General features: G+C 38.5%; 1 protein-coding gene across 1 annotated transcript in view; it reads right to left on the bottom strand.

Annotated features, from left to right (window-relative positions):
* Nucleotides 1-617: 617 nt before the first annotated feature.
* Nucleotides 618-25,808, bottom strand: part of DDX10 (DEAD-box helicase 10) — a 203,854-nt gene continuing 178,663 nt past the window's right edge. Inside the window, exons 17-18 of the mRNA XM_060770991.2 lie at nucleotides 14,729-14,853; nucleotides 618-1,260 (exon numbers count right to left, since the gene is read on the bottom strand). Coding sequence (XP_060626974.2) covers nucleotides 1,086-1,260; nucleotides 14,729-14,853 — 300 coding nt within the window. The 3' untranslated portion in view covers nucleotides 618-1,085. The remainder of the gene's footprint in view (nucleotides 1,261-14,728; nucleotides 14,854-25,808) is intronic.

Raw genomic sequence — 25,808 nt, 5'->3', positions numbered from 1 at the left:
AGAACACATGAGTTACACCCTGCATAAAATTTCATACATAAGGATGAGTGATAGCACTCTAGAAGTCTTATCTGGAAGCAGCATAGAATAAGATGTGTTTTTGGTTTGGCCAAACTTCAGATTAATTGGTTGTGGTGTGTTTCTAGGCTGTGTGGCCATGTTCCAGAAGCACTCTCTCATGACGCTTTGCCTGCATCTATGGCAGTCATCCTCAGAGGTTGTGACATCTATTGGAAACTAGGAAGTGAGGTTTATATATCTGTGGAATATCCAGGTTGGGAGAAAGAATTCTTTCTTTCAGCCAGGCTTTGAAACTACAAGGCAATTCAATGCTTATCAAGGTGGCCAGTTGCAACATTCATACTTGCCTCAAGCAGACAAGAGTTCTTTCTCCCACCTTGGACATTATTGCACAGATATATAAACCTCACTTTCCCAGTTTCCAGCAGACCTCACAAGCTCTGAGGATTTTTGCCATAGATGTGGGCTAAACATCAGGAGAGAATGTTTCTGGAACATGGCCACACAGCCCGGAAAACACACAACAACCTAGTTATTATGGCCATGAAAGCCTTCGACAACACATCAAATTAATGGATTGAAACTGGGCTGAAAAAGAAGGTTGAATATAATTTATTACAAAATTTCAAATTTTAACTAAGAGTGTTCAAGCAGATCATTGCCGTGAAATGATACTTCATTTAGTTTTGCAAAAGAAAAGCACACTGTTAACATAATTAAAATGGGGGACACACATATTTATTCTTTCAAAAAGCATTGTTTGGTTTTTAACAAAGCTAACCCATGGTAAAAAAACGTTATAATTCTTGTGGTATAAAAAGCAAGTCATACACCAGAACAGATTTTTTTTCACCATCTTCAGTAGTCAAGGTTGAGAGAATATTAGTTTAGAGATCCATACAACATTGAAAGTCAGCTGATAAATCAAACTAGTCATGAGCCATCCACTGAGACCTGGATCTCAAGCATTTATACAGTAACATTTAATGGCATTTTTCTGGCTTGTTGCCTTTGTAATACAAACATACAAAACAGTTTTAAAATAAGAGTGGTAGGAGGAAATATTAGCTTTGACTGTTGAGCAGATGTAATACCAGAGCTTCATCTTCCGCAAGGGAAAGGCCTGTATCTAATGGTTCAAATGAATCCTTGAGACTGAGTTTCATCTTCTTTCTTTTTGGCTCTGCTTTTGCTGTTGATGTTCTTCTTCCTGGAAGCTGTTTGTCCATCCCAGGCTCACTGTAGAAATAAATTAGCAACTCTTTTAAGATGTGCTTTTTTAGGCCAATAAGAACCATTCAAGCAAATAATGCATTTTAAACGAGGCAGAGTTATAAGAGGCAAACATGGTGACACTTGTGAAAAGCAAAGCCTTGCACCAAAGGACTCTAAGGCTGTATCTACAGTGGCCTATATCCCAAGATCTGATCCCAGATTATCTACTTTAAACTGGATTATATCAGTCTACATCAGCGGTTCTCAATCTGTGGATCCCCAGGTGTTTTGGTCTACAACTCCCAGAAATCCCAGCCAGTTTACGAGCTGTTAGGATTTCTGGGAGTTGAAGGCGAAAACATCTGGGGACTCACAGGTTGAGAACCACTGGTCTATACTATCGTTTCTTGGCCTTTTGGCTAAGAGCAAGTGTGTGTATTCTATTGGTATACACTGCCAGATAATCTGGGATAAGAAGATAATCTGGGATCAGATCCTGTGATACATGACAGTAGATGTCAAATGAAAAATGAAAAATAAGTCAGAAATAAAAGATTTAGATTAATTTACATGTGGACTATGGGTAACAAGCCTATCACATCTCAATTACATATACATTGAAGTCAGTAATTACTGTGAATTTTTCTTTTTGTATACACACTAATACAGGCATGTGAAAAGTCCGACCCAGGGACCAATTGCGCCCCCTGTTCAAATTTTCACTTTTTCTCTCTCTTGAGACACAATATTGGATGAAATCAGCCTTTGGTCTAATCCAGTGATTCCCAAACTCGAATTCTCAAAGCCTTTTGGACCACCTCCAGTCTCAACTGCCTTGGCCAATTATTAGGGATTCTGAGAGCTGAAGTCCCAAAAAATCTGGAAAATCAGAGCTTGTGAAATATTGGTCTAGTTCATATGGTTCTTCTTGTGTACTTAGTAAAGTGCACTTATGTGCTCCTTAAAAGATTCACATTACCCACTGTTTCTAAAACCATAATCTTCTGATGAATCTTTGATAGAGTCATGGTATTTAACACAGGGCAACATAGTAAAAAAAAAACAAACACTCTGTATTGTTGAAAGATGGGCCAATCCAATTTTTTTAATATAGATGTAATGAAAAGTCTTGATACAGTAAGTGAATCCTGCAAAGTAGGTATAAAACCTATTCTGATCATTGTTTTCCAATACTACGGTAATTTAAATGTTCGAAAAGTATGTCAACATACAAGATGAACCAATGCCTCCAGATCCTTTAATGGATCAACAAATTGGTCTTCTAGTAGGGCTGATTTTGTGTTGTTGTGCCTTCAAGTCATTTCAGCTTTCTGGTAATGCTAAAAGCTTACCATTGCATTTTCTTGGCATGATTTGTTCAAAGGGAATTTGTCTCTGCTTTCATTGGAGGCTGTGTGTGTGTGTGTGTGTGTGTGCGAGAGAGAGAGAGAGAGAGAGAGAGAGAGAGACTAACCTAAAGTCACCTGGTCAGGCTCCATGGTTAAATATGTATTTGAACTCTAGTGTCTAGTGTCCTAGAATCCTAGCACCATGCGGATTCCCAACTATCTTTATCTACAGGTATTCCACCCCCACCCCCCAAAATCCTCTGCACTACACTACTTCAGGCTGATCTGAAACCTACTTACTGCTCGTGAAAATGTGTGTGTGTGTGCACAATATTTGTAAATGAGTAGCCAAATAACATACATAGCTACCGGGCAGGACCAATGTTTACAGTGAATAACAGATTGTGGCGAACATCTACAGAAGGTCAAATTGGGCTCATGTCCTGCTTCTGGACTTTTCCCTGTGACATCTCACTGGCTACTGACTGAACAGAAAGCTGAATTCAATAGGGATTTATTATCACCCTGCAAGAATCTTCCTACTTTCCTAAATGCATCCTGTTGAGGCCAGTTTTATTTTAATTTGTTAATGCGATAGAATCCTATTGTGGTTATATATGCAACAGGGTTTTTAGAAAACATAATGCAATGTGAATGTGCTAAGTAATATCAAGTCAGAAAAATAAATATGACAGCAATGTATTTTCATTGTTGTGGTCTCTGCCAAGTTGGATAACATTAGACATGTCTGTTTTTTGCAAAGGGACTGCAGGTGCACAAGCCATACGCTTTGCCTACCAGTGCTGTTTTTGTCACTAGGACCACATTCAGATTATCATTTTCTACTAGCCTATTAAACCAAAGAAAGAAAAAGAATGTACAATAATTGGAGGAAGGTCAGGTGCAAGCCCAGAACAGCACCTTTATTGGAGATGGGTGGCAAACTGAATGCAGAGGAAATTATTAGCATCACATAAACCTAAGACTGACATTTTTAATGAAGCAAAATCTATTTGTTTGAATCGAGTAACAGTCAAATAAAATTAATGGAATGTAACCTGGTTGTGAATAGTTGGCCCTATAGATCTCAGCAGATCTACTTGAGGTATGCCTGTTTTACTACACTATGATTGAAAAACTCCCTTAATAAAGTACAGTGAAATATCTGAACTCTTTATGAAGACCAGTCATTATCAGAGGTCATTTATGTGATGGTTCACTGACCAAGCAATGCTATCAGTATTTCCCACTGAACTCTTATGTTTAGTGATCAGAGAAGCTTTTCTGGAGGCCCTTAACTGATGGTGGCTACTGTTCTAGGCAGCAAAACTCACAAGTGGGCAGCAGGGCCTGGCATGGCGTATGGCTGGACCAACATATTTTGCTGCCTGAGGCTAAGATGACATTCCGCCTACCTACATGTCTTGTCATCTTTCTAGATTAACAATTGCTTCTTTCTACAGCACTGCTATAGGATGGTATCCCCTACTGAACGTGAAGGAAACAAGTCAGATTAGGGAGCAGATCTTGTAATTTCCCTCCTACAACAGTGATCAATCACCACTAGTGCAAATGTAAAAGCAGTGCACGCTAAAAAATAGGTCTGAGATGAGAGCCTTGTTAATGGTAAATGGAGGCTAGAATCACAAGGCTTGTTTCTTTGGTTGTTGTTATTACAGTCACATGATAGTATAGCTATGTTTTGAGAAGGTTGGAGGATTATCATTTACAGATAAAGCCATAGGGTGCACATGTGAAGACAGCATTAATAAACACAATACAGTGGGGATCACACTACAACAAGGGTAAGGTAAATGTGGCCTTTTACTACATGTAGCCTCATAAAGCCTTTGTTGTGTATCTTTTTTGCAACTTTCACTGTGAATGCTTCCTAGGGTGTGGAAATCAATTTTGGGAAAACAAACAAACAAACGAACATTTTAACCACAGGAGATGGCTCTCCCCCCAAGAAGTAATGTATATAGAAGTTGACTTCCACATCAATTTTGAGGGGGGGGGGGGAAATGACCCCTTCTGGGATTAAAATGGCCCAAAGAGAGCCAGAATTGTGGGATTGGGGGCAAGACATAGAATTGGGAGACATCAGAGGTACGATCTTCCAAGTACCCTTTGAGAGCTAATGTTTCCTCCCAACCCCAATAGTTGGACTACTGTTTGAAACAGGAGCCCCGGTGGCGCAGTAGGTTAAACCCCTGTGCCGGCAAGACTGAAGACCGACAGGTCGCAGGTTCGAATCCGGGGAGAGGCGGATGAGCTCCCTCTATCAGCTCCAGCTCTTCATGCGGGGACATGAGAGAAGCCTCCCACAAGGATGATAAAAACATCAAATCATCCAGGCGTCCCCTGGGCAACGTCCTTGCAGACGGCCAATTCTCTCACACCAGAAGCGACTTGCTCCTAACACGACAAACTGTTTGAAACTTGAAGGACCTCAAACAAAAGGCTTCAATGGCATTGTATTCATAACATGGGAGTTATAAAGTGGTGAAAAAATAGTGAAAAAGAAAGGATACATGAAGCACCACTTAGTGCTGAAAACAAACACTATATCCGTCTAGCTCTTTTAGCTCCTTGTGTTCTGAATAGCTGCTATGTTATTGCAGAATATTATTTCTATAATGCCAACACAGGCTAAAGATGTGCTTTAAATGTTAAATTGGAGATGCCTAATTTAAATATCTATTTGACTCAAAGACCTTGGGACAAGTCATTGTGAAACCAAACCTATATGTTGAATCATTTGGACATGGTGGCTAAAAATCATATATAGTGGAATTTTCAGAATATTAAATTATATATTTTGAGATAACATTCATTCCAGATCTTTTGGAACAGAAACCCATAAGAATTTTTATATTATATTTAAGCCGTTAATTAACATTTCTTATTTCAATTTGCAAATCAGTTCATTATTTTTATCATGGAAGGGATCTGAAACCAAGGAGCTGATTGAAGTTGCAATTAGGGCAGCTGTTCATAATAAGGTTAGCAATTAAAACAAAGAATGGTATATAAAAAGAAAGCAAAACAAATTTAAAATTAAAATGGATCTTCTCAGGGGAGCAAAGAGATGCTTAGTTTGCTGCTAGTTTATTTTAAAATAAGCTACCAAATAGATGACTCTTCCACCCCAGTCTCTTTATTAGCCAACATCACAAAATATTCATCCATAACTTTTAAGAAGAGTCTTTGTAAGATGAGCAAATCAAAAGGAATGATTTTGAATTAATGTTGAAAGTACACACTCAACAAATGGCCCGGGAATGTCTCTTGATTATTCCTAGCTACAGTAATGCATAGATGAGCTGAAAAGATGGTAGCTCAGGAGACAATGTTTGACATGAAAAGAAAGGATGTGAACATTAAAAACCTACAAGGCATTTCAGCAAAAGGATGCACGTTCAGCTGAAAGGATGCAAATGAAGGTTTGCTTCCTAATTTTTGGGAGCTAACATAGAAGGACTTTTCTACATTATAACTCTCAGAATCCCCCAATCACTGCCCACATTGACTAGGGGCTTTTGAATGGGGACTGCAGTCCAGAGATCACAATAAGACTTGGACTTGGAGGGGCAGTCATGACAGAACCAGAGAAGATCCTCAAGTGTGCAGACATATCACTGAATTCCCAAGTCAGGATTGTCCATACCATTTTACTTCCAATTTCTGTGTATGGTTATGAAAGTTGGACACATCGTACTAGAGGACAGTTCTGTGGATATCTTTAACTATCAAAAGGACAAATAAATAGTTCCTAGAGCAAATCAAACTGGATTTTTTCCAATGAATTAAGACGACAAAAACTTACACTGCTGTACTTTGAATGTAACATGTACATATATGTACATCTGAAACCTCTGCATTCCAGTGGTCTATCTAATCATTTATAATCCATTCTGAATGGTAGCAGCTTTCCAGGGTCTCAAGCTGAATTTCTTCTCAGTTCCTTCCCCTGGAACAGCTTCTTATTTCCACTGTTTCAAGAAGCAATTAAAAACACACTTCTGTATACTGGCCTTCGGAGAGGAGGATGATTAGCTTTTATTAACTTCTTATGCTTCTATTATGCCTGATGAGGCTGACTGAGAACATATTGCACAGCCACGTTTTTATTGTTCATTTCTCATGTTGAGCCTATTAATTCACTATGTTATTTATGGAAGTTATTACCTGTTTTAACAATTATCATGTTATTTGTGAACTTTTAACTGCTTGATTTAATTTTTGTTGGGTTTTTTTTACTGTTGTTTATCTCTATTTTGTTTTTTCTTTGTAAGCTGCCCTGAGTCCCTCTGGGGAGAGAGGACAGGTTATAAATAAAGTTACTATTGTTATTATTATTATTATTATCATCATCATCATCATCCTCATCACAATGGCACAATGGGTTAAACCCTTGTATTGGCAGGACTGAAGACCGACAGGCCTCAGGTTCGATGAGCTCCCTCTGACAGCTCCAGTTCCCCATGTGGGGACATGAGAGAAGCCTCCCAAAGGATGGTAAAACATCTGGGTGTCCCCTGGTCAGCATCCTTACACGTGGCCAATTCTCTCACTCCAGAAACTACTTGCAGTTTTTCAAGTTTCTCCTGACATGAAAAAATCATCATCATCATCATCATCATCATCATCATCATCATCATCATCACTACTACTACTACTACTACTACTACTACTATCCTAAAGCCCTTTAAACAGATAACATGCTCTACATACATATCTCCAGCTGTGTTTGCTTGAAACCTGAGAGAGTCAGTGGGGAAAGCTGCAGATTAGAGAAGGCAATACTGAGCAAGATGGAACAATGGATTGAGCAGCTTGTACATTACTCAAAGGCTCTCAAAACTGTGGAGCACTTGTATTTTTAGTAGTTAGTTTCTGATCTCTTCCCACAGTAAAAATAAAGAGAAAGAGATGTTTAGCAGATGTCATGGCTCTTCAATAGATCCGAGTCCCTGACTGAGTAAATACAGTTGAGCATCCCTTGGGCAACGTTTCTTTCAACCCAAAAGCATTGCTTTTACAACAATGCAATGCTTTTGACATGAAATAATAATTCTCAACACAGCTCTTTTAAAACCTGTTAATTTCATTTAAACCTAATGTCAGTGATGCACACTCCTGGACTGGAATCTAGCTTCACGCAATTCAAATCTTTATTATTAATAATATTTACAGAAGCTGGTTTGCCAACATAAAGCAGAACAGGGGAGGGAGGGGATTCACAATCCCTTGAGAACAGATATTTAGGTAATCAAGGACACTGGGCGGCAAACCACGCACATACATTTTAACTTACAAGGCTATAGCAAGAATTCTAATGAAGATTAATTAATGCAGACCCTTCTGTACAGCCCCAGAACGGCTTGCTCCTCACTCAGTGTCAGAATGTCGACTGCACACAGCGGTAGTAATGAAAATACATTGTGCATTGTGTTATTTTCTTTCCAGCAACTCAATGTACAGTGAAAAACTTCTGGAATGAGGTTTATAAAGCCACCAAGGAAAAAGATTTGTCTCCAAATGATTCATTATCATCTCAGGTCCTTTAGAATTTAAATAACTGAATGAAGCTCTCTTGAAGTAAACAACACAGAATGAGGAAAACAAAACAGAATGAGGAAAATCTAGTTCACTGTTGTCTTTTTAAAAATTTAGACTGAAAGGGCAATAAAAGAAATTAATATACTACTCAATCCCACTAAATCTTACATTATATGAATGTTGTTGGATTCTCACACTGCAACTCCCATCAAGAACCCTTTAAAACAGCATGTGATGTATATGCATCAGGATTTAAATTAGCAATTTAAATCTGCTCAGTGAAGTAAATTTTCCTATTTAGTTGATGACAGCCGATAGGAAGAGAATCACATAATCACACTGGCTTGAAACGTGATGCTGGAAAAGAGTTCTGTGAAAATTATGCATTGTCAAAAAGATAAATAAATGGACTTTTGGGGAAATCTTCTCAACCTGTGGGTCCCCAGATGTTGTGGCCTTCAACTCCCAGAAATCCTAACAGCTGGTAAACTGGCTGGGATTTCTGGGAGTTGTAGCCAAAACACTTGGGGACCCACAGGTAGAGACCCAACCATTCTAGACTGATCCTTAGGAACCAAGGTAACTACCAGTAAACTCAAACTGTTGAACATTGGAAATATCATGAGAAGACATGGCTCATTAGAAAATATAGTAAATCTGGGTAAGGTAGAAGCCATTAACCTTGGAAGTGGAGTTGATGATGAGGGATCTTAGAGGCCATAATAATTTGAAGTCAATTTTATATCAGTTAACAACAACGTGTCCTTTGAAGACATTGCTAGTGTTTCTCTTCTTCCTTCCATGATTTTCTGATCACTCACAAGTTTAGGGAAACCTTTATACAATGGATTTTTGCAATCATTTCATGATTTTATAAATAGGAAACTTTCTTTTAACTTGCTTCAGTAAACTATTAAGATCCACACCTTAATAAAAATATCTGAATTTGAATGTCCATGTGTATGCAGCTTCAAGTCACATTTTAATTTATGATGACCCCATAAATGTCATAGGGTTTTCTTCAGCAAGGAATAAGGGGTGTGTGTGTGTGTGCCAGTATCTCATCTAAAATATAGTCTGGAGCACCTGGTATTCATTAGTGATCCCTGATCCAAATATTAACTACACCTCGCCCTCAGCCAGGCGGGATCTGGTGCTTTAAAAAAGATATTTAGGCCATGCCCTCCTATTAGGCATGAAAATATCGACAAAAGACACAATGGATTGCAGGTCCTATTTCCTTGTTTTCTACAATATCAGCTCCTCAATTATGAAATTCCCTCAGAGAAGTCATCTTGGCTCAATGGTGTCAAACTACATTAATTTTACAGTGCAGATGCACTCAAGGATGGCATCTAGTTCAACGTGAGAACCTGGTTAACAGCAGTTGTGAAAAGGACAGGGGTGTGAGATAACTGCTTTTGCCTTTAGGTTTTATTTCAGCATCCTGCTTAATTTATTTATTAATTATGATTAAATTTATTTATATACCGCTCTATCTTCCCGAGGAGGACTCAGGGGCGGTTTCCAAGTATCATCACTGAAACATACAAAGTAAACAGCATAACATAAAATTAACAAAACAACATAAGCATAACATTATCACAATACCACATGTATATTAAAAGTAATTCTGCCTGTTCATAGCAATTAAAAAGCCGGGCCAGGGCTAATGCAAACTCAAAATAACATCTTAATGTAATAAATAAACCACTTTTTGATGCACCTGTGTCTTTGTATAATTTTGATAAGCCTATGAACTACTGCTGGCCTGCAAATCAAGTTGAATAGGGCCCTGAAATTCTTAATAGTTACCAATGGGAAACCCACAAGGACATAGTCCTCTCTTACTATTGCTGTGGACTAAAATGTATTTCAGGGGCACATTATTTTACTTTTGCCTTTAGGTTTAGACATACCTGTTTAGGTTTAGACATACCTGTTTCGACTGGCCTTTGATTTTTAATATTGCTGTTTTTAAATTGTTTTAAATTGTTTTTAAATTGTATTAGATTTTAGCCATTCTTGTAAGCTGCTCCGAGCCCCAGGGGAGTGGCGGCATATAAATTCGAAAAATAAATAAATAAATAAATAATCTTTGATCCTGAAAGTCACATATAACCATCATGACAAGTAGCACCTATCCAGCTAAGTATCTTGCTGTTTTATAAACTGCAGGCTTATTCATCTTTCAGAAAAATCTGTTCAAAGTAATAACATTCACACAAAGCTCAAAACAATGACACAATCACTGAGGGGGAAACCAAAACACATTCAACCTACCCTATAATACTAACTCATAATGAGGCCACCAACTAATCATCATCTGCCTCGGTTGCCAAAGCCTCATCTTTCCATTTCTTCAGGCACTAAACTTCATCCTCTTCAGTCCAGTGAAGCCGTGGCTGCCAAAATTGTCTTCATTGTCCATCATTCATTGTTACACGGTTTGCTCCCTCTCTATTGCGTTGCACACATGATTAAAATGTCCTTCAACAGCCTATGCTGTTCAGCTCTCAAAATATCTCTAGATATTTCTAGGTTTCCCTCCTTCATATCCTCCTTGCTATGTTTTTTGCTTCTTTAGTCCACTTTCTCGTCTTTCTTCCAAACCACCTTCAAGTATTTACTTATTACTTTTAAATATTTATGCAATATTTAGCCAAAGCCCAAGGTGGCTTGCAAAAGTAATTACATCTATCAAAATCAAACATAACATCAATAAGATTCAGCAGATATAATCCAAGACATTTAAGCTGCCTATAGATTTATTTATTTACTATATTTGTATACCGCCCCTCTCAGCCCAAAGGCGACTCGAGGTGGTAGATTCTACAGCATAGAACCTCAAATTGATTTCCAGCATGGTACAACCTCTTTGGACAAGCATATTACAATTTATTTCTTATATCTCTTTGTGTGTCTCACCTGTTTGGTCCTATCCAATTTGGACCAGTACATTTGGTAACATTCCATACCACAGGTTATCTGGTCAATATATCAAACTAGATTTAGTTATTTTAGAAGCTTCTAAAACTTTACCACTGTATGGAATGATTTTAAATAGCAATGTAATAATCAGTTTTGCAATACATGGCATAGATAGGTTTCCCCAGTACAATGAAACTCATTTTTCACTTCTTTCTCTGCGGCAAATGTATGACCATACAATGTCAGCATTCCTTACTAAGTAATGAAAAATTATATTATCCCTCACTCCTAACTAAGGGGTTTTTTTCCATGTCAGGAGTAACTTAAGAAACTGCAAGTCGCTTCAGGTGTGAGAGAATTGGCCGTCTGCAAGGATGTTGCCCAGGGGACGCCCAGATGTCTTGATGTTTTACCATCTTTGTTGGAGGCTTCTCTCATGTCCCTGCATGGGGAGCTGAAACTGACAGAGGGAGCTCATCCACACTCTCCCTGGATTTCAACCTCTGACCTGTTGGTCTTCAGTCCTGACAGCACAAGGGTTTAACCCATTGCGCCACCGGAGGCTCCTTATAACTAAGGGTGCATGCACACTGTAGAATTAATGCAATCTGATATCACAACCGACATGGTTCAATGCTATGGAAACCTAGGAGCTGCAGTTTTACAAGGATATTAACTTTCTTTGTCTAAGAAGGGCTAGTGTTTCACCAAACTAGAACTCTCAAGATTCAATAGCATTGAACTATGATAGTTAATGTAGTGTCTAACTGCATTACTTTTACAGTGTAGGTGAACCCAAATGTGCTGCTACTTATGTTTTAAAGAAGGGATAGAAAACATGCAGCCCCTTAGATTTCGTTGAACGGAAACTCTCAGCATTCCCAGCTAATGCAGCCAATGGGGAAGCAAGCTGGCAATTGCAGTTCTGATGGTCTTAAGATTCCCACTTTGATTTAACTTCCATTTTCATGAAATATGGCTATGGTATTGTTCATTAAAAGGCTCTGTGTTTACTACATGGAACTGGAGGTAATTCTAAAGCTGGTTTGTTTGTCATTTGAAATGATTGCATGAGCCCTTGAACTACAGCTTGTTGGGAAATGTCTTTGGATTCCTACATACATGTGTCATTCAGTAAATGCCAGAAACTCTTAATTTCCCATAATTAAATCATAAAATTTTAGTATGTGCCAAGGGTAGAAATTTAATCAAGTGACTTAAGAAACTGACAAAACTGAAGTGTATTCCATGCCGGGCACATTAAAAAGTGAAAACCAAGAGGATAAAAATCTCACACATTAGTGGTTAACTGAAGCTAATGAAAAATCCAGTGTCAACTTTGTTCTACCTCAAAATTTCTGTTCAAAATGGTTGAGGAATTAAATGCATTAAAAATTAAATTTGATGGCCTTATGAATATTTAGGGATATTGCTCCTATGCCATGTCTGACCCCCTCCTCACAACTCTTCACCACTTTAACTATTTAACCTTAAACACTGATGTGATAAATATTGCTAGCTATAGCAGGAACTCATATTACATTCATGGACCTTTAATTACCCATCTGAAGGGGAGACTGCTTGAAAGCAGCTTCATTTCAAAGCAAATTTAAAGTAGCAGGATGTACAGAGTGTCCTGCTCTTGAGGGGTCAGGATAAAGTTAGCTTTAAAAAACACCATAAAGCTTTCCATAATAAGTGGCTAATGATTTAGTTCCTTAAAAAAATTAAGGAGGAGGACAAGGAGCAGAGCCATATGCCATTTCACTTAGCCCACAGACCCCAGCTCTTTTTCCTCCTCTTGCATGCTGTGAATGTATGTCTTACCCAAGCAAAAGAAGGGAGGTACCAAGGGACACAGAACTATAGGAAGCATATAGCAAGAGGAACCAGTCCCAGTCATGCCTGTAAAGTCACTTACCCTGTGGATCTGGCTTCTTTTGGTTATCCCGGTACCTCCTTTCCTTTGTTTGGGTGAAAAAGACACTTGCATGAAGAGGAATACAGGTACGTGAAGTCAGGGCCGTAGCGGGGGTGGTGGTGGGTGGTTAAGGGTTCAACTCCTTTGAAAGGGTTCACACACACCCCAAAACCTGATTTATTCATGAATTTTAACTGGTTAACCTATTTATGAGTAAACCAGGTTTCTGACACATTTCACTTTTAAACACTCCCCCCCCCCCCCCGGCTACGGCCTTGCGTGAAGTGATGCACAGGGCCTGCTCTTCCTTCTCTACCTGTGTGTCATTAAAGTTTGTTTTCCCCAAACAAAGAAAGGGAGGTACTGAGAGAAACAGAAACACGTGTTACGTCTTGTAGTCCCTGCGCCCCTCCATTTACTTCCTGAGGCTGGGACTGCCATGTGAATTTTCAGATGACAGCCTCATATACAAGAGGCAAATGTAGCAGAGATAGTGATGACCGCCCCCCCCCCACTTAATTTCTGGAGGCAGAGCTGTGCTGTTCACATGGCAGCCTTGTCTTCAAGAGGTGAGCAGGGAAAACAAGTCATCACCATGCCTTCCTCTGAAACAGTCCCCTTGTTCATCTCCTGAGGATGGGACTGCAATGTGAATATTCACATGGCTGCCTCAACTTTGGTTGGAGGAGGTAGTGGTACAAGTGCACAAGTAATTAAAACCACAAGTGTGAAACCTGTAAATGTAGAGGGCCAACTCTGTTTTCATTGAAAAGAGACATTTTTTTTTCAGAAAACTGACTTTCATATGAAGAAGCAATACAATATGAACAAATGATAAAGATGATGCTATCTTCTAAAATTTGTATCACAGAACAATAGACCTGGAAGACATTCCATCAAGTTCAATCCATGGGGAAATCAGGAATCCATTCCTAAAACATTACTGACAGATAGCCACACAGCTTCTACTGAAAACATAATAGGACACTCTACCCCATACACTGAACCATGAAAGAACTCTCGACATATGAGATTATGGCCCTTACTTATGGAGGTCTCTTTCTTCTTAAGATTCCTTTTGCTGGTTTTTCTCCTGATTGCTATAGCAGTCCTTTTTAAGATAAAATTCTTTACCAGGAACTATTTGGGTTTGTGTAAAATGGAATGCTTGCAATGAAGTAGCAGACATCTGGTTACACTATTTGAAGATGATGTTCCATAGTCATGCCCAGACCATGAGGCACCCAACTGCAGTCTGAAAGGAGTGGGGGGGGGGGGGGGGGTATAATTGAAAAATGCAAACTCTACAGTACCATGATTTTTAAACCACCCAGAAAAGAATAAGTATATACTTATAACTAATATAACAGGATATTAATTAAACTCCTCCATCATACATTCAGGACACCACCACTGTCTGTCACATAGAGGTTGACAAAAGATCAACAACTGAGATGAAAGTGTTGTTACCTGGGTCAATTGTTCAGGGCCAAGGGCCAAAAGGCACAGCATTGAAATTATTCTCTGTTATTTTCATATTCTCATGAATATATCCATAGCACGGAAAGTAGCTTAAATCCAAAAACTCAGTAAACCTGAAACAATTAATCTAATGGGGAAAACAAGTTTCTTTCATCAATATCATGTTTTTGGATTTTGATACAATGGATAGTGAACACAAGGAAGAGAAGGGAGGAAAAGAATCACAATGCAACACAACGCATACCTATGGGTTTCTTGGTCAGCTTCTTGGTCAGAATCTCTGTATCTATCAGGGTCTGGGAGGGTACTTGGATCAAATTCACCATCACTTTCACTGTAATCCAGAAAGGCTACATTTTCCTCTTCAACCTGAATAAAGAACATTTTACAGAGTTAGACATTTCCACATTTAAAATGGTCCCCAAGATCTTAAGTATACACTGATTGTCTTTATCCAAAGAAAATGAAATCTTTTCCCTATAAGAGAGTGTGAATCTAGATGCAACGTTATTGAAAAAAACTTTGCTGCATTTGACCTACAACATTTTTAAAATGCAGTACCAACCATTGGGGGATGGAGTAATAATTATTGGAATCACAGCAAGCAGGAAAGGATTTTTCAACTATTTAATCCCTTGTTGGAGTTCCTGTAAAAATAGCTCTTCTAAACTTGCTATCTATACTGGGAATGAATTCCCTGTTGGTCCTACTGTACCAATACCACTCTTAGATTGTTATCGTCTTCTCTCCTAATATGTCTCTCATAGTATATGACATTAAGCCCTGTGATCGGCAGTATTATACCCATGCATTCTTACTTGGCCTACAGTTCCCTTTTCAGAAAAAAAATATTCAGTACCTCCCTGAAAATGTGTTCTTTACATGAACAGAGAGGAGCAGTGACAAATTTGCATTCTCTTATGTATCACGACTTCTGCCTACATCCTATAACATGGTAAGGAATTTGTTGTTGCAATCAAAGCATCCTGAAACTTGAAACTATAAAATTATTTCTCAAAACCAAGCATAGTAATATTCATATTACACACAGAAAATTAAGATAACCGAGGATAATATTACTGTAAAATAAAAATTGTGAATAACATTACAATACAATTACAATAACCCTAAATGAGAAGGATGAACTTGGGGCACTGCTATCAATTGATTAATGTTCAGTTCTATTTTTGACAGCAGCATGAATTATGAATTTTACATACTTATTGCACTTGCACTATTGCAAATTGCCGTCATACAGTTCAGAAACAATCCAAATTAAGTTTTCATGCATGTTGCCTATTTATAGTATCATATGGTCAACAAATTATTTCATGCACATATTCCTGCTGATGCATGTTGGACTTACAGACAATGCACAACACACTTGCCTGCCAACACTTGCTAGTTAAGACTTGTCAGTAGACTTGACCACTGATAGGTCCTAACCTGCATTTTGAGTATTCATTTGGAAAATAAATTACTCAATACAACTTTAACTCTACATTACATAACATATGAAACATGTATGAATGGTTTTTCAAAATTTCTCTTGTTTATGTTTCCACTACTCCCTTATTTATATTCAACGCCCCCCATTTTCATCAAAGGCTACCGTTTCCTCCAGATCATTCCAGCACCCCATAGGGTGCCCACTTTATAAAGCACTATTCTAGAGTACAGACAGTCCCTAAGTACAAACATCTGACTTACATATGACTCATAGTTAAGAACAAGGGTGAGACAACAGAAAATGAGAGAAATCAAACCCTAGGAAGCAGAATTCACTCCTGAAAGTGTTACCATGGGAAAAAGGTGTCTCAACTGAAGCTTTATCATGAATCCTTGTTTCCAAATGAAACCCATTTTTTCAAAATCCAATTATCACAGGGACAGAAAGTGAGGTGAAATCTTCTGAACAGACAACAAAGCAAACACCACAGGGGTGTTAATCTTTCCCTATGCTATTCTAATCTAATCTATTTGGCTGGAGTTAAACTTAAAAATGTGCCTGTTACAACTTACATACAAATTCATCTTAAGAACAAACCTACAGAACCAATCTTGTTCACAATTTGGGAACTGCCTGTATAGGCATTCATCCTGAGGAGAGGGAGCATCATTTCTCTTTATGCGTAGAATCATTGGAACAACGATATAGTTTACCCTTGAAGCAGACAAGACATTAACTGCAACTTCATGTCACCCTTCCTAATAATGACAGCCTGAGAGACAAAAGAGCAAAGTAAAACATTTTCCAACAATTTACATTTCAAGAGCAAAGGTTTTCACAATACTGGCCTTTCTCCAGTGGCCTTCACCTTTGACTGCATGAGACATTTTTAGCAAATAATGCTTAATGAACTTGATATTTTTAGAGTCCTTGTTCTGCCTTCCCACCTTCTTCTTTTTTGTTTGTTTTCCCCCAAAATGGGCACTGCATTTAGAAGTCAGAATGCCATTTTAAGCAATATTGTCACTATGTTTTTCCTCACAAAACTCATCTGTTAACCTTTGGAGTCAAAAGAAACACAAGATGACAAGAAGGAAAACACGTCTTTGGCACACCTCAGTAGGGAGGGATCCTTTTTTCTTTCCTAAGAAAACTAATAGTATTTTTAAAAGGTCAACAGGGTAGTGATGGAATAGAAGGGGTGAGAGCAAGTTTTATTGTAAGAATAAGAAGCCAACATTGAGAGTGGAACATTTTCTTTTACTTCATAATTAGCAACAGTAAACTGTATCTCACAATCTCCCCCAAAATCAGAGCTGAATTCCCCACTGAAAGTACCAATAAAATAGAAAGAAAAGGAATTAAAAAGAGAGAGTAAAGCAGAAGGCCAAATGCAGATTCTCAGATTGGTTGTTGACCATAGATGTGTGGGTATGTTGTGTAAAAATAAATATGTAAGCTCCAGTAATATAGTTAATTTGAACAATGTGATTCCGATCGCATAACCAATAGCAAGCAGGAAAAAAAGGTTTACTTTTATATGATGAAGCAACTAGATGTCTGCTTCACAAGGCTTTATACCAATGCAGTGGTGCAATGGGTTAAACCCTTGTGCTGCTGAACAGCTGAACTGAAGGTTGGCAGTTCAAATCTGCGGGATGGGGAGAGCTCCTGGTGTTAGCCCTAGTTCCTGTCGACCTAGGAGTTCGAAAACATGCAAATGTGAGTAGATAAATAGATACCACTTCAGCGGGAAAAGACAAAAAGGCACTCCAAGCAGTGACCACACAACCAGGAGGTGACAACACAAACTCCTCTTGGCTTGGAAATGGAGAAAAGCACCTCCCTCAGAGCCAGAAATGAAGCCGGAAATGAAAGGAGAAGACTTTGCCTTGTCTCTGTGTGTGTGTGTCTCATTGTATGTGATTGAAAGGCATAGAATGTTTGCCTATGTCCACTGTATATATTGTAATCCACTCACTATTGTGAGTCCCCTAGAGGAGAAGGGCAGAATATAAATAAAGTGAATTATTATTATTATTATTATTATTATTATTATTATTATTAGTGTTTTCCCCTCTCTGAACAAGATGTAGAACAATGCAAATCCAAAATAATCAAACATAAAAATACAGAAATTGCACTAAGGACATAGTTTACCATAAAAACGGACAAAAACTATAGATATTAGATATTCACTCTTTATGAATATTCATTTTTACTAAATTAGTATTTTTTAAACACACACATTGTTATGTTGTGTATTGAGGCCTTGGCCTTTGTAAGCCGCATCGAGTCCTTCGGGTGATGCTAGCGGGGTACAAATAAAGTTAATAATAATAATAATAATAATAATAATAATTGAATACAGCAATGTAAAAACACAAAAAGAACTTGAAAGTAGGAGGAGGCTTTTCCAAAAGTGGAGTCCTTCTGTGAATGGATCTGCCTTAAAACTGTTACCTTAAATGGAAAAAATGAAAAGCATCAAGAAAAAATGAAAATCAAGAATGAGTTGCCAAGCACTTTCATCTTTTCATCCAGATACTTTATGATGCTCCTATCCTGGCTGAAACTCCTTTACACTGATTGCAATGAAGTCCACATTCAGGTACGTATATATGTTTAGCTGCATAACGTATGTTTCAAAAGGGGTTTTTATCTTTGTTACTACAAAATACAATGAAGAGAAAAGTAAAAGCAAAAAGCCTTTGTTTCTGTGTTTTTCAGGAAGAATCAAAGCAACACATGGACCAAAAGTGAAGAAACAGTGCAAGAAGTTAGGAGGGATACAAATAAGATGTCAATGTTGGCAAGTGAGGATGTGAAAGAAAACACAAACATAATCTTTCTTAAAAACTGAGAAACAACAATAACCCCCAAGCTTAAGTGGTTTTTCTCCATCTCTTTTATACAAAACACACTTGGCCTGCCTACATTGTCTTATATCACACATGCTTTCATCACATTCAAATTCACAGCAGTCACAGCTGTCAGGCCATGTACAGAATATAATTTTCAAACGTTGTCTCTGGTGTTTAAACATTTCAACACGTCAGCCTTCTTTGGGGAGCTTGATATATGCCCACTGGGGAAACATACACAAGAGAGATGGATTTATGTAACTTTGAGGAACTTCTTTGTAACTTTGCTTAGCAATAAAGTTGAAGATGTGGGGGAAACCCTAAGGCTACAATTTTTTCTCCGTTCACTGTTAAAATAACCATTTAGGAACATGGACAGTAGTAGCTGCTTTAAAGAATTGCTTAGGAAGACTTGTGAGGCTTCTGCTCACCTAGTGAATTTTCAAACATTATATTTTTAAAGAACATATGGAACAATTGCCACTCTCCTGAATTCCAAGGACCGAGGAGCAGCTACACTGCAGAGAAACAACAGGAAAAGCTGGCACGATATGAGGATTTAAAGATCAAACTGGAAAGACTCTGGCACAAACCAGTGAAGGTGATCCCAATGGCAATCGGCACACTGGGTAAAGTGCCTAAAGACCTTGGCCTGCACTTAAACACAATCGGCGCTGACAAAATTACCATCTGCCAGTTGTAGAAGGCCACTTTACTGGGATCTGCACGCATTATTCGCAGATACATCACATAGTTCTAGACACTTGTTGAATTGGACACGTGTGATCCAATTCAACAGCCAGCAGAGTGTCTGCTGTGGACTCATCTTGTTGTGTTTTAAATAATAATAATAATAATAATAATAATAATAATAATAATAGCAACAACAGGGCCAACAACAACAACAGGTGCACTCCCAGGAGCCATCCAGTCCAGTCCCCTTCTGCCATGGAGGAAAAGCACAATCAGAGCACCCCCTAAATTATGGGAGGGAAATAGGGTTTTGGACATAAGCAAGAGGGGGAAAGGATCTGGGCAGCAAGGGAGGAAAGGAAAAAAGTATTTTGATGGAAAGGGAAGCAGAGGAGGTGAAGGAAAGAGGAAGGAAAGCTTGGGGGGGGGGGGGGGTGGAGAGGAGGCAATCCCCTCAGTATGTTTTGCTGAGCCCCAAGGGCTCTGTAGAGTACACTTTGGGAACTGCTGCACTCGAGGAAGCCATGCCTTTGAGTTTGCAAGACATGAGCAGCGTTGGAAGTAAATGTGGCTCTTGGAGATTTTTCACTGATAGTCATCATAAATTGAAGGTAACATGAAGACAAACAACAACTACAGCAACAATAACAACAGTGACAACAATGAAACAAAAGTCCTCTAGGAAATTTGGAGCCCTCTTGTAATGTGCAATCTCCAAGTTCATAAAAGGTCATATTCTTTTCTTTTTATGTGGGTATTAATGTGCTTTCTGCAGAAGGCGGTACGGTCTATGAAATGCCAATTTTTCATCTGCAAGCATATTACATTTTCAAGCTGCTCTTTCATTTGTCTCTTTATTACAGGAAAACTTGACAAATCCTTATACTGTGTAAAGAGTGTAACTTATCTACTGCAAGCAAGATGAAATCCATTCGGTGATTGATGACTTGCATCTAGCCTTCATAAAAATAGGAAACAAGGCTCCTGAACTTCTGGAGATGGCATTTGGGGACAATGTGGATAACAGTGATCAAACCAAAGGGCTGTTGAGCCTGCAGTTATTCATCCTATATATTAGACTTTAAGAGTTATACAATAGAAACATCTACAATTAATTTAGTGAGGAAGAAGGATCTTGGAAATAAGACCTTTTTTCTTCATATACCTTCTCTGCAGTTAACTGACAAACACAGCAACAAAATCTTTCACACAAGGAAATCAAGTAATTATTGATCTCAATTAGGGCTGGGAAGAAGGAGAATGTACATTATTATGTTGGCAATCTGGGAAACATTTCTGGGTGGGTTTCAGTAAACTTATTATGTTAAAGTTTCCAGCATTCACATTGGTTTCCTCATACTTTCCAAGCTTAACCCATTGTGGTGCTTTGACCTATAAAGCTTGCATGCCTGAGAAACTGCTTTCTCTCACAGTTAACAGCAGTTTAAGATAACTATGGTAAATACTGCCTATGTGATGGTACCATACCATCCATCCATCAAGAAAGTATGGGTAAAAATATTTATAATAGATGGCCCAGAAATACGAAAGAGTATTGTTGAAGGTTTTCATGGCTGGAATCACTGGGTTGTTGTAAGTTTTTCGGATTGTATGGCCATGTTCCTGAAGCATTCTCTCCTGATGTTTTGCCTGCATCTATGGCAGGCATCCTCTGAGGTTGAGAGGTCAGACATCACAAACTCTGAGGATGCCTGCCATAGACGCAGGTGAAACATCAGGAGAGAATGCTTCTGGAACATGGCCATACAACCCGAAAAACTTACAGCAGCCCAATGTAGAAGAGCCTTCTACAAGTTGAAGTTCAACACTAAACATCAATATGTAAGGTAGATTCGTAGATAATTGCTACCCATGGTGATTGGTAGATGCTAGATAAATGACTGTTTACTATGGTATTAAAATAGTTCTAAATAATACTATACTATAAATTCTGTGGGAGCCCCCAGTGGCGCAGTGGGTTAAAGCGTTGAGCTGCTGAGCTTGTTGACCAAAAGGTTGCAGGTTTGAATCCAGGGAGCTGTGTGAGCTTCTGCTCTCAGCCCCAGCTTCTGCCAACCTAGCAGTTCGAAAACATGCAAATGTGAATAGATCAATAGGTATTGCTCTGCTGGGAAGGTAACGGCGCTCCATGCAGTCATGCTGGCCACATGACCTTGGAGGTGTCTAGACAATGCTGGCTCTTTGGCTTAGAAATTGAGATGAGCACCACACCCCACAGCTGGACACGACTGGACTTAATGTCAGGGGGAAACCTTTACCTTTACCTTATAAATTCTGTATTGACTTGATATTAATACTGAAATAATTAAAAGCAAGTAAAAATAAATAAATATGAACTTAACTTAATGTAACAGTTTTACTGTATTATAAAACAGCTTTGTGAATGCAGTTGCTTGAGTTTCAGTTAACTTAGAGGCTACTGTACTTTGGATTTGGAGGAATCCCAAATCAATAACCAATATGAGTTGGACAGATGGGTAATGTCCACAAATTGGTCCAATTCATTGGTAGTTTTTTTAAAAAAAAGTTATGACGCATATGCCCACCCACTGATACACATCTTCTTCTTTTTTTTGTCCATAATTTGGCAGGTATGAGGATTTAATTTCATTCAGTTTTTAACCAGAATTAGAATATGATCAAACTTTATTAAGCTGTTTTCTGTATCATTGAATCCGGATTTATACTTAGCTGTTGTTGATGATTTTTTTTACAAATTTTATGTTTGCATTGGGACTCAATAGTTGGGATTAAGCAGAGGAGCCTAAGTTTCATTGCTGAGCCCAAAAAGAGAAGACCCTGGCTTCACATTTAAATATTGACTCCCCATTTTGCAGTTGATTAATTGGATCTACACTAATTAGGATGAATAATTAAATTATGGCCTGCAATTTAACTAGATATTTTAAAACATTACATATTCTTATATACTTTACTCAAACTTGATTTATTTTTGCTACTACAATTATTCTAGAAACCCGCAAGTTAGAGCCCACCAAACAATCAACCACATTTGAATGCAAACAGAAGAAAAAATATAACTGATAAACGTATGAGTAAAACTGCTGTGAAAAAACTCTCCTGTGTAACCACTGCAATATTTCTAAGCCACTGTTCAAGCCTCAATCTCAAGATGAAGCCAAGCTAATATGCTCTTTATTCTCTTTACCTCATTCTCCTCTTGCGCCACGGTGGTGCAATGAGTTAAACACTTGTGCTGGCTTAATTGCTGACCTGAAGGTCAGCGGTTTGAATCTTTGAGATGGGGTGAGCTCCCATCTGTCAGCCCCAGCTTCCCATGTAGGGACTTGAAGGAAGCCTCTCACAGGATGGCAACACATGCGGGCGTCTCCTAGGCAACATCTCTGCAGATGGCCAATTCTCTCACACCAGAAGCAACTTGCAGTTTCTGAAGTCGCTTCTGACATGATAAAAAAGCCCATCATTCTCTTTGTCTTTTTCTTCCTAATAGTGATGATGATGATGATGATGATGATGATGATGATATGCTTTATTTGTAGACCCCCTTATCTGCACAAAGGGACTCAGGGGGTTGCCAACATATATGGCAAACATTCAATGACAAAATGGGAAAACATACAAACAAGTTACATCAAAACAGACCACATCAAGCAATATAAACGCCATCTAACTTTAAACTAAATAACAGACAAAATAACCAAAAATGAAAACTTAAAAATAATCCCAATGGAAAGTAAGAACAAGAAAAATGCTGCCCGCTGTGCTCAGGGTTAGCTAACAAGCATATGTTGAGCACAACTCACTAAAACCCTTTATTTTCAGATTACTGTTAAGTCTAAGACCCCACACTGGAAATGCGGAGGAGTCAGACTCCCAGTTAACAATACTTTTCCTTAGAGCCAGCTGGTTAGCATTGTCCCAAAGGACTTAGAAATGTATTAGTATATGCTCAGTAAAGGATTTTATAATGTATAATAATGTTAACATTGTACAAGCTTGGTTTCTAGTGATAAGCACTAGTTTAAAATAGCTAAAAATGAATTGCCTTCTATCTGTCCTGCTGTTTTTATAAATTTTGAACCATTTCCTGCCACCTCTGGCCTTGTAAAAATGTACTCCTTAGAAGCTAACCAGTATCTTTATTCTGAAGATGTGGAGTTTGAATACAAATGTATTCTCTTTCCTTTTTCTATTCCCCCATGACAGACACACACATACACACTTGTTCACAAACTCACCAAAGTCATTATCCTACAGGAAGCAACATTGGTTAGTATTCAGGCCGCAAACTGACCATTTCTGGTTTAGAAGTGAACAGTGGATTCAGAAAAACAGCATGAAACTTAAGATTTTAAATATATTCAAATGTAACAGAGTCTCAAGTCTAATTTGTGTTTTACAGCAAATTCTAAAGTGAAGGATGCACACAAATTTAGTGCTATATAAAACAATGTAACGGCATCCTATTCCACCTTTGAGATTAAATAAATGTCTCACATAAGCTTAAGTGAACTCTAGTCTACTTCCATCTATGTTTCTGAATATTAATGCTTGAAAAAGACTCATAAAATAGATTTTAAAAGACGTTACATCTTGATGCAGCTTGTTCTTCCCAAGTGTGGTACGAAATGTTCATGGAAATGTAACACATCGGATTAAAATAACAAAACATTAATATAAATCACCCTCAATATCCTTCACAAAAATATGCATTTCTGTTTGAGCTGGATGAATTTGTTCCTAATCCGTAAACCATCAACTGCCAGTCTGTAGCAAGATGTTAGGAAACTGTGTAAACCATTATTAATAAGATATAAACATAGCATTTGTTCCTGACATACTGGGGGAAAATTGCAGACCTATCAGGCAGAAAAAAGGTAAAGGTTTTCCCTGACATTAAGTCTAGGCGTGTCCGACGCTGGGGGTGGTGCTCATCTCCATTTCTAAGCCAAAGAGCCGGCGTTGTCCGTAGATACCTCCTAGGTCATGTGGCCAGCATGACTACATGGAGTGCCTATCAGGTAGATCACTCTAAAATATATTGACAAGCTGGAATGTGTCCAGAGGAGGGCGACTAAAATGATCAAGGGTCTGGAGAACAAGCCCTATGAGGAGTGGCTTAATGAGCTGGGCATGTTTAGCCTGAAGAAGTGAAGGCTGAGAGAAGATATGATAGCCATGTATACATATGTGAGAGGAAGCCACAGGGAGGAGGGAGCAAGCTTGTTTTCTGCTTCCCTGGAGACTAGGACACGAAACAATGGCTTCAAACTACAAGAAAGGAGATTCCATCTGAACATGAGGAAGAACTTCCTGACTGTGAGAGCCGTTCAGCAGTGGAACTCTCTGCCCCGGAGTGTGGTGGAGGATCCTTCGTTGGAAGCTTTTAAACAGAGGCTGGATGGCCATCTGTCAGGGGTGATTTGAATGCAATATTCCTGCTTCTTGGCAGGGGGTTGGACTGGTTGGCCCATGAGGGCTCTTCCAACTCTTTGATTCTATGATTCTATATGTTAGTCTGAAGTACATTTACTTACATTTAGATTACTGCATAACGCATTGTAAAAGTCCCAAAATAAATAAAATATTTAAAAATAGTATTTTTATTAAATACTTCTAAATATTTTTAAAAAGAAAAAGTAATAGAAAAAGAAAACAATAAAGAGCAGGAAGGATTGACATTTGACTTCCAACATCCTAAAAATTGTGATATATCTTACTGTATAACATAACTTTTCCAACTATAAGTATTATTCATATGATCCACCCTGACCAAATCTATTTTTATCAAAACCTTCAGTTAACATGTTTATTCCTCCTGATTTTTCTGCAAAATGACAATCCAAGGTTCACATGCTGTCAAAATTTTTGCTAATGAGCTAATCAAAGTTAATAATTTGTTTCTTTCAGCTAGACTTCATCAGATAGAGTGAGGGGAAAGCAAGGAAAGTAGAGGGAAGTGTCCTAATCCGTTCCCTCCTGTCTTTCCTGCTCCTGAGGGATGCCCAGCCATCTCACGTCCTTACCTGTCTTTCTCCCTATCTTTCCCCTGGTTTCTCCAGTCTGGAACCTGTTTGGAGTCAGGTAACACCTGATTCCTGAAGATGGGCTCCGTGCTCTGTTTCCAGGTGCTTAGGAAATGAAGCCCCACAAATTTCCACTGAATGTGCCCTCACGTCATATGATGGCCTCCATGGGACTCTCGTGGGGCTCCATTTCCTTAGTGCAATTTCATGAGCCTGGCCTTCCTGGCTTCAACAAGGGAAAGTTGTCCCTACTGAGAGTCCTTAAGGGACCTTTTCAGAGCCAACACC

The sequence above is a fragment of the Anolis sagrei genome, chromosome 3 (genome assembly GCF_037176765.1).
Source record: "Anolis sagrei isolate rAnoSag1 chromosome 3, rAnoSag1.mat, whole genome shotgun sequence".
In the NCBI taxonomy this organism is placed as follows: domain Eukaryota; kingdom Metazoa; phylum Chordata; class Lepidosauria; order Squamata; family Dactyloidae; genus Anolis; species Anolis sagrei.
The sequence above is the reverse complement of the archived record's forward strand: the minus strand, read 5'-3'. Positions and strand labels throughout refer to the sequence as shown.